The sequence below is a fragment of the Urocitellus parryii genome, chromosome 8, assembly GCF_045843805.1.
Source record: "Urocitellus parryii isolate mUroPar1 chromosome 8, mUroPar1.hap1, whole genome shotgun sequence".
NCBI classification, from domain to species: Eukaryota; Metazoa; Chordata; class Mammalia; order Rodentia; family Sciuridae; genus Urocitellus; species Urocitellus parryii.
The window spans coordinates 26,869,150-26,884,583 of NC_135538.1; the positions used below are offsets into that span (position 1 = coordinate 26,869,150).

A 15,434-nucleotide genomic window follows, 5' to 3' on the forward strand; every position below is an offset into this window, starting at 1 on the left:
CAAAGGGTATCAAAGAGATCACTTCCTCACTGCAGTCTGGAGCTTGCCAGGTTCTAGAACATGACCTAAAGCAATGCAGCATTTTCCCCAAAGGAAAATGATTTCCGTAATAAAAATAAATAAAGTTAATTACATGAATATGACTAGTGGGTTCATGAAATAGCTGTATATACAGGTTGTGACCCAGCAACAACCAAAAAAATAGGTTATTACTATAGTCTTTCAACTTAAATCTCTGGGCAACATTTCAACATTAACAATCCCTCATACACAATATAAGGGTATATTATATCTGTTCACACTTTTACATGCACCTCAGTTCAAGCAAACCTCGTTAGAAGGGTAGACAATGATAAGCCAGAGTTATCTGTCTTCCCACTAACATATTGATTTCTAAGAGGTGCTTACTATAGAGAACAGCTCATTTTCAATGTGAACATGTTCAGTATCAGCAGCCTCTGAATCACAGTCTGTGCTTGATTCTGTTTTTTTTTTTTTTTTTTTTTTAGAAAGGAGCTAGACATAAAGTAGCAGGATATAAAATTAACATTCATAAATCAATTGCATTCCTATATGCCAATGATGAATCAACTGAAAGAGAAATTAAGAAAACTATTCCATTCACAATGGCTTCATTAAGAAAATATTTGGGAATCAATCTAACAAAGTGGTAAAAGACGTCTACCACATACCAACAAAGATGTTGTGTCCGCCGAGAACTAAAAAATAAATATTAAAAAAATTCTCTCTCTCTCTCTCTCTCTTTATATAAAAAAAAAGAACAAATTTTTAAAAAGACTCTAAAATACAAAGAAAAAAAAAAAGATAGAAAGGTGCCAGATAGGTGGGGACAACCATGAGCTACTGAGACTTTCTGAATATGTGAATTTTCCCTGAGCTTCTTCAAGCACTTGCAGAGGGCTTTTTGTGCCTTGAGGATTGAACTTCACAACTCTGAAAAATGCTGATGGAGGGCAGGTGGGATGGCTCTGGGCCTCCTGACCGTCTGTCCATGTGTCTTTTTCTGTTTTTGCAAGATGATAAAGCAGTCCTGGCGGGTGGAGGGTAGGGGCTACTGCTAGTCCTAGCACACATTCCAAGTCCAAAGTTGTCCCAGCCCTCTGCTTGGCAGGAGAGGAGCAACGAGAGCCTGGGGCTGAATCTGACAGCACACACTGCTAGTCACAAGCTTTGCTCTGAGGCTGCCTGGGAATATTCCTGGTTACCAAATCTCTGAATCACAGCATGACGAAGAGCTTATCTTCCCTCCCTTGCTTGAAGACACCCTCAAGGCCACTGTCCCAGGGCCTGCCCCTTCCATGGCATCCGGGGGTTTGGAGCATAGCACCACTCTGGCTGGTGGCCCCTCTTGGCGGGGCTGGCCATGTGTTTCTGCTTAGCCATACATCTGCTTGAACTGAAAGCATTCATTGCAGTAGCCGTTGCACTTGGTGTTGCCAAAGTGATCGCAGGCAGGGGCCCGGCAGCGCTGTTTGGGGGGCTCTTCAGGAGTAGGTTCACCCCGGTGGGTCCCAGGGCCCACCCGCTGGCTGAGGTGCTGGCACTCCATACAGAGCTCTTCACTGCGGCAGGCCAGGATGTTCTTGCAGGAGGCTCGGGCACACTTGGGCCTTGAGGCGCCCTGTGTGGTTCGAGGCACATCTCTGCGCTGGCTCGATCTCTGTGTGGGAAGAACAGAGAGAACTGTTGCTCTCATTTCTCTGGAAGAACACAGTAAGCTGTCATTTGGGCTCATTCTGCCTGAGAACAAGGGACACAGGCACATAGCAGTGGGATATTTCCTCCAAATCCCAAGGCAGCTGACCTGGCCCCAGGGAGGGCATGGGGAGCTACTGATCCTGAAAGGACTGTAAACTGGCCAGGAGTGCTTCCCGGGGAATCACCATGGGCACCCATACTTGGATAGCTCCTCAGCCCTTGTGCACACAACAGGCAACACATCTGTCACCATTTGCTTTTCTGGTATGCTTTTACGTGGAGTACCTGTGAGGCTCTGCCTTCTTTCTGGCTTATGATAAAGGATTATTTAAGAAGTCTGCTTTTTAGATGTCTGTGCTTCTGCTACAAATCAGTCGAAATTCTGATGCCGATCTGGCTTTCTGGATGCTGGAAGCATTTTTATTTTATGGCTAATTTTATTGGCTTTTCAAAAACAAATTCTAACTTGGTTCATGCAGACGGACAACAGTCCTTCCAACCTGGTGATGTCGACGTTTTCCCCAGGTTCTTTCAACAGACTTTCTTAAGCAATCCTTTGTCATGGGAAGACAGAACTGGCAGGAAGGAGAGCCTGCTTGTCACATAGCTGGGAGAAACTTCCAGCTAAGGGGACCCGACATGCACACGCTCCTTAAAATGTCTTACCAGTTGCTGGTCAGTCCTTTTTGCTTCATGAAATCTCTGGTTCTGAGCTTCAATGAAGCACTTCTGACAGTATCCTTCAAACATGGTGCTTCCAAGGGTGCCGCACTCCCTCCCTAGGCACGGAACAGCGTTCTGGAACCGGGAGGCTGTGGGACTGGCTTTCCCTGAGGCAGCGCCAAAATCTACAAGAGAGTCGATGCTACTCAGTACCATATCTGGGCGGCTAGGCAGACACAGACACTGATGTTACAGAAGGAAATGGATTCTAAGTAAAGATTAGGATATCCTTCAATAGACTTGAGACTAGACATTTATAAACTTAGCAAAATAATAAAATCATCACTAAACATCTTTGGCTTTACGGATTGCTATTGGAACAGTGATCAGTCACACAGAATAAACAGCAGACATGAACTGCCCCTCTTCTCTCCAATTAGAGATTCCAAACCACATATGTTCTCCTATAGTGTCAGGGGCGATTGCCCTCTCTCTAGGTTTTCAGATTTTGAGTTTCTCACAGTTGAAAAAGTCTAGCTTAAACTCTATCTTATAAATGCCAGGCACCAAATGGCCTTATGAAAACACAATTCCATCAACTATCCATGAGGGTACTTTGGATTTCTGGCAGAGGGCAGCTAAGAGCTGCTTGTCTCACAGTGCCTATGGCTTCCCTGTGCGCCTGGCAGAGGCACCATGAGTGTCACCCAGGGCAAGCTGCTGGAAAAGCAGTGGGCTCTGTCCATTCCACCCGGGGAATTAAGGCAGGCTTTCCTTTCTTGAAGTTCAGGAACAAAACCCCTTCCAGGCAGCAGCTGCTGCATTAGGAAAATCTATCATTTCACTCACGTTTGTTTTCTCTGTACTCGATGAAACACAGCGTGCAAAATCCCTTGTTTTCTGGAGTTCCAAAATACACACAGCCAGCTTTTCTGCACTTGCTAGTCCCGGTCCTGTCCCCTGGAGTCCTTGAGGCTTGGGAGAGGCAGCCAGAGGGGGCATCGTTTCCAGCTCTGTGGCAACTGTGCGGGGAAAGACTCTGGATGAGCTGTGAGGGGTCTGACTTGGACCGCTGGTGACAGGAAGGAGGGAGGCTGGAACCTAAGCTGGAGGAGGGCTCTGCTGTAGTCCTTTTGAAGCAAGTACTGCAGATCCCATTAAATGTCCTGGTAACGTCCTGGAGGCAGGCTCGGCACTTACCAGGATCTAAATGCCTGGTGGTGTCTGTGGTGTGGTTGGCATTGATCTGCCGGGCACTGTGACAACGCTCACAAAATCCATTGTGTTGCACGTTCAGCGTGAAAGGGCAGCCGGGACTCCTGCACTTCATGGCGGTGGTCTCGCTGAACAGGAAAAGGCTGGGCGCTGTTGGTGGGGCTGAATGAGGCCCTCCAGCTGGCTCCTCGGGGTTCCAGGCTGAGGGCTCGTAGGCCTCTCCCCGAGAGGCCCCAAGTGCCACCCCGGGCAACCCATCTGGGCCTGGCTTGAAGTTCAGCTTTGGCAGTTTGTTTTGGGTCTTCTGCCGCCTCTCTGAGCACTCATGGCAGAAAGGCTGGGTGTTCACAGACATGAAGAAAGGGCAGTTGGGCGTTTCACATTTTACATCCATGAGAGAAAGCTGGGGTGTAGAAGGTTCCACAGGGTTCTGGGAGCGTGCCCCTCTCCTCCCCTGCTCGTTGTTCTCCTGCCACTTCTTGTACTCATGCTGAACAAGTTCAAAGTAATCATCTACCAGGTTGATCTCCTTTGGTAAATTAGCTTCATCCAACCTGAAGCCCAAATGGAAAACATGAGATAACGAAATGACACCCAAGACTTTTACCTCATTACCATGCCCTGGGCAGTTTCAGAATATGGATCATGGCAACAATTTTATGGCCATTCACCAAAATCACTGCAATGCACTGATGACATAACTCCATCCAACACATTTCCTATATACGTTCGAGTGAAAGACGAGGCCAGTTAGTCAGCTAAGAAGACTTCATTATTTCTAACAGTTCACAGTCTCATTTAATCTATCTTTGTGTACCCCGAATTACAGGTAATGCTAAAGAAAGAGCCAACTCTACATCTTGCTACTCCAGGGTTCCTTTTAAAACATTAATTTTACTTTTTAACTTCTCAGAGATCAAATGTTAAGTGAAATATTACTCAGGCTATTCATTTGGGCTGGTCTACTCTACCGTACAAACAACTTTGGAACTCTGCATTCTGTATTTTGCTGTTATTGATTTCAAACTCTTGTCTGATCTCTATTGAAGTTCCCTGCCATGAGTAACTAAGAGGTGAGCCTGCCCATAGGCACTGTCTGTTTACTTCTGTTTACTAACTGGTTAATCTCCACTTTGAGAAACGGATTCTTGTAATCTACGGGCATCATTTTCTTGTTTTATTTCGTGGTTTATTTTTATGGTGCTGGGGATGGACCCCAGGGCCTGGTGTTGAGCATGCTGGGCAAGTGCTCTGGCACTGAGCTCTGCCTCTAGCCCCCATCTCATACATTTCAAGTTCTCAAAAACTTTATGGTTGAGCTTTGGAGTGGCAGCAGCTTATGTGGCTAAAGTAAAGGCAGTCACAGATGACAAAGAAGGTGCTAAATATAAACGGCTTACTTTGCAGCATTAATCAGATGAGTGGTGCCGTGGTCCCAGCCTTGGACCGGGATTTCTATCACCATCAAGTACTCTTTTAAGAGCTTGTCCTTCATCTCATTTTCAGGCTCTGTCAGAAAGTGAATTTTTAAGTCTTCAAATCTTCCTCGGTCTCTGTTGACAAGTGGTACAGCTCGGATTTCTAGAAGGGGGAAAAAAAAAACAGCACATGAGTAAAATATTATTCGACTAAAAGAGGCTGCATGTAAGGTCGTATGTATAGAATGATTAAACTGTGAAAATGCAGAAAGCATACAATTTAAAGAGGAGAAAAGTATCATCTAGGCATAGTTAAGCCCAAACAGGAAAACAAAGTACACTAAACGCTAACATAAGGATTATGTTCCAGGGAGCTCACACAATATTAGCCAGCCTGCAGAATCAGACTGACCTGAATTTGAAGTATGACTTTGTCACTATCAAGCTATGTGACACTAGGCAGGTTATTTATAATCCCTCCTGAGTTCTAACTGCCTCATCTATAAAATAAAGCTACCTATTCCTGCATCTCACAAAGATGCCATAATGATGAAATGGAAAGATATAATGTACCCAAAGCACTCAGCACAGTGCCTATTACACATTTATCCTAACAACTAACCTCACAGATATTTATTCACCTGCTCCATGCCAGGCATTATATTGAGGACACTGTGTACCTTCATCTGCAGGTATTAAGAGTGATGGTGGTAAGGATATGTGTGTGTGTATTTAACCTACTTGTTATTAATGTGCTAAAGTAGCATACACAAAAAGATATAGGAGTATTATGATTATTCTACTGCATTACTATTGTAGGTCATGTAATTCTAATATAAAAATTCAAAATCTGAAATGTTCCTCAATCTGAAACTTTGAAGTGGACTTTGGAGGAGCACTTTGGATTTTGGATTAGGGATGCTCAACTGGTAAAGTCCACGCAAATACTAAAAAATTTGAAAGACTCTAAAATCTGAAACACTTCTGGTTCCAAGAATTTCAGATAAGAGATGAATGCTCAACCTGTACTAGCTAAAGCAAATGACAGAATAATGTAGTGAAATAAAAATAGTATAATTAAATTAGACTATTTTCAATTAGAAGCAAAAGAGCAAAGCCTGATGCTCTAATATCTAGCAGAAGTTATGAATGTGAACGGATGATGTTTGCTCACCAGGCCCGCTGTCCTTCAGAGTCACCAGGGGTACAAAGTGCTGGCTGTCATAACCAAGAACAATGGGGTATCTGTAGCATTCCTGTGCAGGCCAGTGGAGAGGCAAGTAAATTCCACCCACTTTCAAAGGGGCGAAATTGGAACCTGATTCCAAACTTCTCAGCATTTTATCTGTTTAAGGAAAGAGAAAGAAAAACAAGGCCCTCAGGTGACTTTCATCAAATTCCATTTGGCTACTGTTACTTGAAGTAACTTTGGGAATGTGGGTATTTCCTAGGAATCAAAGCATTAATGCTGAAAAGCACTTAAATACAAATAAATGATCTGCAGGCATCTCACCTGAAATGACAATGATGGGCCTTCTGAGGATGTTGCAAAGGACAAATATATGAATTTCTTCCAGTGAATTATACTGAAGTCCACTTCGGGCTGCTGGGGTGTCTGTGGATGCCATTTTGATAAGGTTGTCCCATTCATCATTCCAGTTCTAAGGGGAGAGGGGTCAGGAGAAACAAAACAAAACAAAGGCACCATTGAATGTACTCTGCACCAAACAGTCATTCTGGTATTACTCTACAATTATTCATTGATATAACTCATCTTACATTCTCCCCCTTCTTAAAATCACCATTCAAATGATCATCCCCACCCCCCATTCTGGTTTTCTTCCTTTACTCTTTTCCACTACAGAGCAAACTCAAAACCAGGGGAAGCGGGGGACAGCACCTGCTTTCAAAAAAAAAAAAAAATCCCTGGTGAGGCATAACATTGAAGCCCCTCATCCAAATGTCTACAAAAATTCCAAACTTGTGACCAAGAATGGTAAAGTGATGAGTCTGCTTTTATTTGGCAGGCTCAGTAGTGCACGTGAAGGGCACTACTGAAAAACAACAGGAAGGCCATGACTGGAAGAACTCCTAAAACACTGCTGGGAATCTGCACCTCAAAGCCTCGGAACAGAGTCATGATCCTTGGGTTAATCCCACAGGAGGTTTCTGGTGTTTTCCACTGAGTATGCTTGGCTTACCCAAATTCATGTGACCTAGTAAGTCATTTGCTCCTCTGGCACAGGGACTGGCCCAGAGAAATCTTCACCCACCATGGAGCTGTCAATAGATGCTTCATAGAGGAACAGAACATACCCTAGTGTCATAGCAAAGTCCCGTTTCCACGAATTCCTGAGATTTCAGAGATTCCAGCTGCCAGCGGAATTTAAAGTTGCGTGTGTCAGTCTCCTTGAGGGTGCTGAAGAGTGCCTTCCTCAGGACCAGGTCTGTGTCCTGGACACCCCACATATACTGACAAGCAGCATGCATGAGGCAATTTCCATCACCTGAGGACAGAAGGGAGTCATGAGAAGCAAGGTTAAATCATCTGCACTTCAGGCACTGCACAGGTTTTCAGAATGAACGAGGCAGACCGCTCCCACAGCGGGCTGAATGGTTTGATCTCTTAGTCAAGGGCCAACTGATGATGTTCAACAAGGTAATACAGCTATAGGGGAAAAGTAATTCTCTTCATTCTTCCTTATAATGAGTAGCTCCAACCAGGCAAATGGGCCAGAGGACCTTGGTTCCAGCGTGGCTCTCCTCCTACCTGGATAAGGTGACCTTGAGGAAATTCCTTAAGGTCTCCAGGTACTTTCCCTCTTTTAGAGATGAGAACACTGAATTATGATCACTACAGTCTATCTCTAATAGCCCTGGGTTTGCTGGCTAAGGCACTGTCACTACTGTTCTCTAAAGGGCAACAAGCACAACCAGGAAGCAGGCTCTGCTGGGCTCACTACACAGGGAAGGTCTGGCTATGACTCAGTGGTAAATGCCTTGACCAATTCTGCTGGAGCTTTTGGGACCTGGAGTTTCCTCTCCTGGTTTGTTCAGTGGAATTGACAACACCAAATTACCCACAGCCTGCAGCCCCAGGTTCCCTGAGTGCATTAAGGGACCTTTTTTTTTTTTTTTTTTTTTTTTTTTAATAACTCAGTGTTTGGGGTTTGCATTTTGAGAAAAAAAAAAATAGGTCTAATTTTCTTCCATTAAGTTATGACTTCTCCATGTTAAAACTCATGACTCAAGAGACTGCACTATTTTCCAACTCCCAAACAATGAACATTTTGGGAGAATGTTTAATACAGAAACAAAAATTCTTAATCTCCTTTGGCAAGTGCAAGATAGGTTTTTTTTTTTAAAAAAAAAAAAGTTAAACTATTTTCTTAAATTATTCTCTAAGTAAGGCAATAAAGCTATCTGAAATTTATCAAAGTCTAATTACAGTCGAACTGTAAAACAAACAAACAAAACAAAACAAAAACCTCAAATACATATCCACAGCCAGTTTTCCTTCAATTTATACACTTAGGAAACTAGCTAAGTAAGCATGATCACCAATGAACAACAGATCACTCAAGCCCTGTGTCTTGGCAGAAGTGTGGCAATGATTGCGTTCTGTTGAAATTTCCCCTTTGCAAAATCTAGAGCAAAGATAAGGCTTTTTTTCTTCTTCTTGTGCTTACTTTCAGTTCTTTATTGAGATGCACCAGTATAAAATTCCCTAAGCAACATCTGGAATTCCCCAGTGCTAAGTTATTTGACTAGCAATTGAGCAACAGCTATTGTACGTTTTGTTCTGGTGTGTAGACATTTAAACTGCGAACTGCACCCTGGACTTTCCAAGTGGGTGTGGTCAGGGTGAGCTGGAATAGGGCTACTCATTATACAAGTGAAATCGCCGCAGCCAATAGACGCTGGAATTTTTCACACGAAGTTTCAATTTTATGCCACCTACTCCCTTCCTCATTCACCACAGTCTCATATCCTCAAATGCAAACTTGTGAATCACCCCCTCCCCATCAGACCACTGCCTTTGAAGAAAACCTCCTATAGGGGGAAGGATAAAAAAAAAAAACAAAAAAAAAAAAACACACACACACACACAAAAAAAAAAAAGGGAAAGAAAGAGAGAAAGAAAGAAAGAGAGAAAGAAAAGAAAGAAAGGTGCTAATAGAAATCATGGGAGAAAATCCATTTGTCTGTCCCCTTCTTCAATAGCTTTTCTTCCTTTTTCGGCAATTTAAGAAATTTTCTTCAAAGTGGAGAAATAAGAATTCTGAGCCTAAAAATCCATTTCCCAGACAATGTTATCCAAATACACTTGCTCTTGTAGTTTTATTAGTAGTCTGAATCCTTGTTGACATAGGATTACAAAATAAGTGTTTACTATTTCTATTCCTTTTTTTCCTTAAGGAATAAAGCATTTCTTAAGGAAATAGTATATACCATGTTAATTCTGTTAATGATAATAAAGTTTTTCCCTTTGGCCCCATTTCAAATTTGCCCAAAGTTAACTCCATCTCTTTTTTCTAACAAAACGGGACAGAGTTAAAACCACAAACCATCAGGTATTATAAGCCCCTTGACAACACCTTCACATAATTACCCACTTGTATGCACCATTTGATTTAATGCCAATAACAACGTAGACAATTCCTATCTCTAGTTTCCTTCTGACCTGAGCTTCTAAGAATCCAAGCTTCATGAATACAGGTGAAGCTATAAGATACTGAGGTGATAAATGAGAGCCCCCAGAATCAAAACAAACAAATCCCCACACCTCCCAATTTCTCTGAGTCACTCAAGTCCAAAATACTCAAAGTTAATATACCAATTAAGTTAATTAAGTTAATGTTCTCATCATTACTGCCAACAAGGATTTTCTGCTCTTGGATGTATTATTTTGATTGGGGTAGTTTAGTCACTGATATTAGGACCTAAGATTATTGCTCTTAACTAGACTGTAAGTATTTAGTTGATCTTGTGTAGTCTACTTGCTTATTATAATAAATATCTATATCCAACAAGCAGAATTTTGCATCTGCATAAAATAGTATGCTTAGATGTTTCTGTTGATGTCCACATTCTTGCTCAAAGGAAATGATTAAAAAATAAAATAGTAAAGCTTGGAATAGGAAATAACTATTAGCAGCATTGTGATATAATCACAGGCAACAGAATCCAGGTAAAGGAAAAGGAAAATGTCCTCAATTGGTTAACACATAAAAGGTCACCAACACAAGAACTGTAAGGACATCACAATAACAATGGGGAACAATGGAAAAGCAGTTTTCACACCATACCTTTCCAACTTAAAATACCTTTTTTAAGTATTTCCACTACTGGCCAGGAAAGGGTATTGTACAGATGATTCAACAGTTGTTAAGAATCAGAAACACTAACCACCTCTTTGGGGCCTGGTGTTTAGAAATGCATTCCTAGGGCCTCAATGCCCTCTACAGTCTAATATATACACTTCGGACATACTATCATAAAAATAGTCATCAAATAAGCCTGCTCCTGTCACACGCCCCTCAGAGACTTTCTATACAAAGATGGCTATAGTTAGTGCCATTAAAACTTCATGAACAAGGACCCAGCACCAGGGAAGCCCTCCCCAGGCAGCAGAAGCACTACAGAGCAATCTCACCATTGGTTTTCAGTGCCACGAGCTTCCTCACTTCACGACACCAGTTGAGCTTCTTCTGGCTTTCCAGGGAAGCCTGGATGCTTCTGTCAATGAGAGCTTTGTGGATGATTTCCCGGAATTGGGGACAAAACTGGCAAGTTCTGAACATTTCCAGCGTGTATCGGTGCATGGATTTAAAATGATGAATGATCCCATTGGTAGGTTTAAAAATGTCTTCTGGTGTTCGCTCTCTTATCTTCACAGCTTTCCGCATATTGCTCAAATACAAAGCCTGAGGAAGAAGCTGCTCAGCCATTGTGCTCTGCAAGGCCTGAAGAGGAGGGAAAAATCATTCCGTTAGGCAGCCTTTGTACTCCTATGTACCTGCCTGCAGGAAACCCCAATGTTTGATCTTGTCATTACCCTAATCTGTAGTCAAAAGATCTTAGTCACCTCTACTCCCAGGATACTAGCTGGCCCCAGAGATTAACTCACACTGGACTGTTTTAAGTTACATCACTTTAAAAGATTAGTCTAAACAAGAGAAGGAAGGCGGAGAGTGGGTACTGAGGAGGAGGGGAATAACCCGTGTTTTCAGTAACATCTGTCAGGGAGCCAAGCCTGTCTGTCAGCAATAGGTACAGGTACTGCTGCACAAAACCCACTTATGCGCCCAATACATTCTGACACCACCACTGCACAACAGCAGCTGGATTTTGGAAGCACTGAAGCCAGTTAAGGGCACAGCAGGCCTGAGTAGTCCAGCGTCTCCAGTAAGAACACCACCATTCAATCCTTGTCCTTGCTGCACTCCCTCCACAGTAAATCTTTTATGGAAGATCCTACAATTTTAGGCTGTCATCTAGGCTGCTGCTATGTTTCTTCTTTAGCCCCAAAGAAAAATATGAAGTTTATTCATACAGTTTATTATAATGTTTATAGAGAGTCAAAACTGTATTGCTTTATAATCAACAAAGAAACCTATTCCAGCAAGATACTCTGCAATGTTAAGAGCAAAACAAGCCGGACTTGGTGGCACACACCAGTAATCCCAGCTACTCAGAAGACCAAGGCAGGAAGATTGCAAGTTTGAGGCCAGCCTCAGCAATTTAGCAAGACCCTGTCTCAAAATAAGAAGGGCTGAGAATGTGGCTCAGTCATAGAGCATTCCTAAGTTCAATCCCAAGTATGGAGGGTGGCAAGAGGACAGCAAAATAGGCAGCAGTCCTTCAGACCCCTGCCAAACTTTACAACATGAAAAGAAGAAAGTAATAACACAATAAATAAATTGTGAATAACTATTCACTTCCAAGAACAGACATCAGAGCTCAATTATTTCAACTTATCTGCCAACTAAATTTTATCATTGTCCTCTAGGAACCAGCATTCCCAAGAATTAATATTCTGCCCTTCACCTAGAAATCATCAAGCATAATCAACAGGTGGAGAAAATGAAAATCTAGAAGCAGACCAGAAAGAAGTTTCAGCTAGGGAGCCATGCAGGACAAATGAAAGGTGTGGGGCAAAGTGCAGCATCTGTCGCCCATGCCAACAGTGTGGAATGATGGACACAGTGGGAACTTCTCAATGTAGAGCAGTGTGGAGAGCCAGTTCTGCTTCACAACCCTTAGAGTGGTGCTTGATCACACTTCCTAATTTCCAAGAAGACAAAGATGACTTCAGAGCATAAAGAGATTCCCTAGGAAATTTCACAGCAATGGTTAATCCCACTCCTGCATCATGCTATCTGCCAGGGCAACTCTCCAAGTAAGAAAGATGTTAAACCTATGTAAGATGAAGGAGAAGAAATCTAGAGCTTCAGGAAACCTCTCCTGGGTGGATCTAGGCTCTCTTAAGCAGCTGATAACGTGGTCTAAATTCCTGTGACCCACTTGAAGGGGAGAGGTTGGACATAGAGGACCTTGAGGTTGCTTCTAAGGATTTGCATTGGGATTCCTAATCCAATAGCTAGGTAAGGCCTGGAAGAAGTCATTCTCTGGTCAGATGGTGATCCCTCCTTTGATGTCAGATATTCCCCATAGGTGGAATTGGGCAAAAGCACAGCAGGGCTACAGACACAATGATGAGACAAAAATACCTCTCTCTCTACCCGCGGCTCCCTACACACAATCTCTGTGGTGTAGCAAGGCTCTTTCATAACAGCATTAATCCATCTATCCATCCATGGAATCTACCAAACAAGCACTGCCTGACCACCTAATTTGGCCAAACACTATGCTTGGCACTGGGGCTAAAAATCAGAGCTGACTTATCCCCCTCCTTGAAATCATACAAACATCTTGGGCTGCAGCTAAAACACTGGAGGTACTGGTCCAGCCCAGATCCCACAGCCACACTGGAGCTGAGCTTTGCTTAGAAGATCTCCTAAGATCTGTCCCTTCCTATTCCCATACCCCCACATCTATGCTAGTTGCCACTCTAAAGATGGAAGCAGAATAGCAGTAGGAAGATTTTAAACAAATTAGTATTGCCCCTTTTTGCTTTTCTGACTTCTATTCTTCTCTTCTGGGCCTAAACATCTTTCAGTAAAGATCTAAATTGCTTATATGGAAGTTATACAAGTGTCAATATATTCAATAGCCAATTATGATATCATTCATAGATTTAGCCTTGCATGGACTACAAACTGCCTACTGAAAACAAATCAAAACCCACTGCCCAAGTTTCCAGTTCTTCGACTTCTCCACACTTAATAATAAAGAATACATTTTTCCAACACATGACTGTAATGTCCTTAGGGAAGGAAAAACAATATACCCTTAACTTTTTTTTTTAAAGCACTTTTTACTTCACTGTCTTACTTAAAAAGAATTTTCCAATTTTGATCACTAGGATCAATAAAATTCTACAGAACTGACTCATTAAAGTCCCCCCCCACCCACCCCTTGTTTTATTTTTTCCACTCTGGGCAGACATTTTTTTTTCTGCAATGTAGAAATTTATGGTTTATTTGTAAACAAACACCTCACTCAACTGTTGGGAAGTACCCCTCCAAAAATTGTACAAAGAACTGCAAAAAAATGCAAGAAGCACCTTAGACAAGGAGAATAGAGCATTAGCTGGCTCACATATGAGACATTACTAGAGTCGTGGTACAGAAGACTCTTTTTAATTAACAATGATTCTCCCAAAAATGCTGCCCTGAGACACTTGATCAGACTGGCTTTCCAAGGAAAGAACCAAAAAAAAAAAAAAAAAAAAAAAGCAGACTTAAAAAGAGCTGAACGCCTTTCTTACTTAATACCACTGCTTTCCTGAGAGGCCAGGTGGCAGGATGTGGGACAACCCTGGACTGACAAAGACTGTCAAAGTGTGCGGTTGGGGATGGAGCAGGGAACCTGCACATTACTCCTCAAGTGAACCCGCAAAATGCAAGCCAGCGACCCACTTCTACGAGTACACTTCTCATACACTGTTGCAACTGGAAAAGATAAACGCCGTGCCCTGACCCACCCCCTGCACAGAGCTCTCAGTATATGGAAGCTTCCCTGGGAACGTTAGCTGACTGCAGATTCCCCACGCCCACCGGATTTGGCTGCCCCTGAGACACTCATCCCGGTTGGGCTGGTTCTGCACAATCTGGGAAGAAACCACAGTGCTTCTGCAAGGTCTACGTGGCTACGAGCATGCAGTGCTGGATTCCAAAAAAGACACCCAAAGTAGCAAAGCACCAACGACCACCAGACCCAAGGGCCCGAGGGGAGACTCTTCAATAGCCAGCTGCAACTTAAGTTTTCTGCATTATCAGGCAGAAATAGCTAGCAGGCTGTCACCCCAACATCTGACACGCCGACCTCAACTCCATGAACTTGAAAACCCAAATGGGCACAAACGGAGAACTAACTCCTCTCCAGGACCTCTGCAAGACCAATGTCCAGAGAGACACAGCCGGCCCGAGAGTTGTCGCCCCGCACGCACCCGCAGCCCTCGCCCGCGGTGAGCCCTTGCACCCTGCGCAGGAAAGCGACGCGGTTACCTTTTCGGGCAGTGCGATCCTCCAGCAAAATCCCAGGTCCGGGTCAGGACAGGCGCGCGCTGCAGTCTGGGGTCGCGGTCAGGGTCAGGCCAAGGAGGCGCCCCATGGACGCCCGGGCTCGGGCTCGCTCCTTGGCCGGGGGTGTGAACGTCTCCGGCGGCCGCTCTCGTCGCTCCGCCCCCGGGGGCTCGGAACTCGTTGTGCTCCGCCCGCCGCGACGGCTGCAGACTGCCCAGTTTCCTCTTTGCCTGCTGTTGTACCAGCCAACCAGGGGATTTCCACTAAGGGACTTTCCAAGTCACGTGACGCCCAGCCCGGCACCGGAGCCCGCGTGGCACGTCGTGGGCCACCAGAGGGCGCAGGGGGCGCTGAAGGCAGCCACCGAGCTGCCTGGCCGGCTGCCCCGCCTCGCCGCGCTCAGTCGGGGAGAAACTCCTGCGCCCCGCCCCGGGGTGTCCCCGCGTGAGTCACCTGGGCATTTCGGAAGCTGGCCTCAACGTCACATCCATGTGGAAATCGCGGTGATGGGAACTGGAAATCAAATGGGTTCTTTTTTCGCAGCTTTTTCTGCAGAATCAACCGTGGCGAAGAAGGAGGGAAATAAGAAAGAAAGAAAACCCTAAAAACCACCCAGTGCAGGGGACCGCAGGCCTGAGGACGGGTTTGAAAAGTTTGCGCGGTGCACGTGATGAGTTGTTAAGGGAGAAGCCTAGTTAGGGCCCAAGAGGGGATTTGGAGAAAAATAAGCGTGGTCCCCAAGCTCATCGTTCCTGTCAACCCCAGGCTT

The 15,434-nt window shown here is 44.1% G+C and overlaps 1 protein-coding gene across 1 annotated transcript; it reads right to left on the minus strand.

Moving 5' to 3' along the window:
• Positions 1-468: 468 nt before the first annotated feature.
• On the minus strand, positions 469-14,841 carry Tnfaip3 (TNF alpha induced protein 3). Its single transcript, XM_026391886.2, has 9 exons — positions 14,648-14,841; positions 10,672-10,981; positions 7,332-7,522; positions 6,529-6,676; positions 6,190-6,360; positions 4,998-5,178; positions 3,232-4,151; positions 2,386-2,567; positions 469-1,681 (listed from the first exon to the last, which is right to left on the minus strand). The coding sequence occupies exons 2-9, from the start codon at positions 10,964-10,966 to the stop codon at positions 1,397-1,399; spliced, it is 2,373 nt and encodes a 790-aa protein (XP_026247671.1). The 5' UTR covers positions 10,967-10,981; positions 14,648-14,841; the 3' UTR covers positions 469-1,396.
• Between the last annotated feature and the right edge of the window lie 593 nt (positions 14,842-15,434).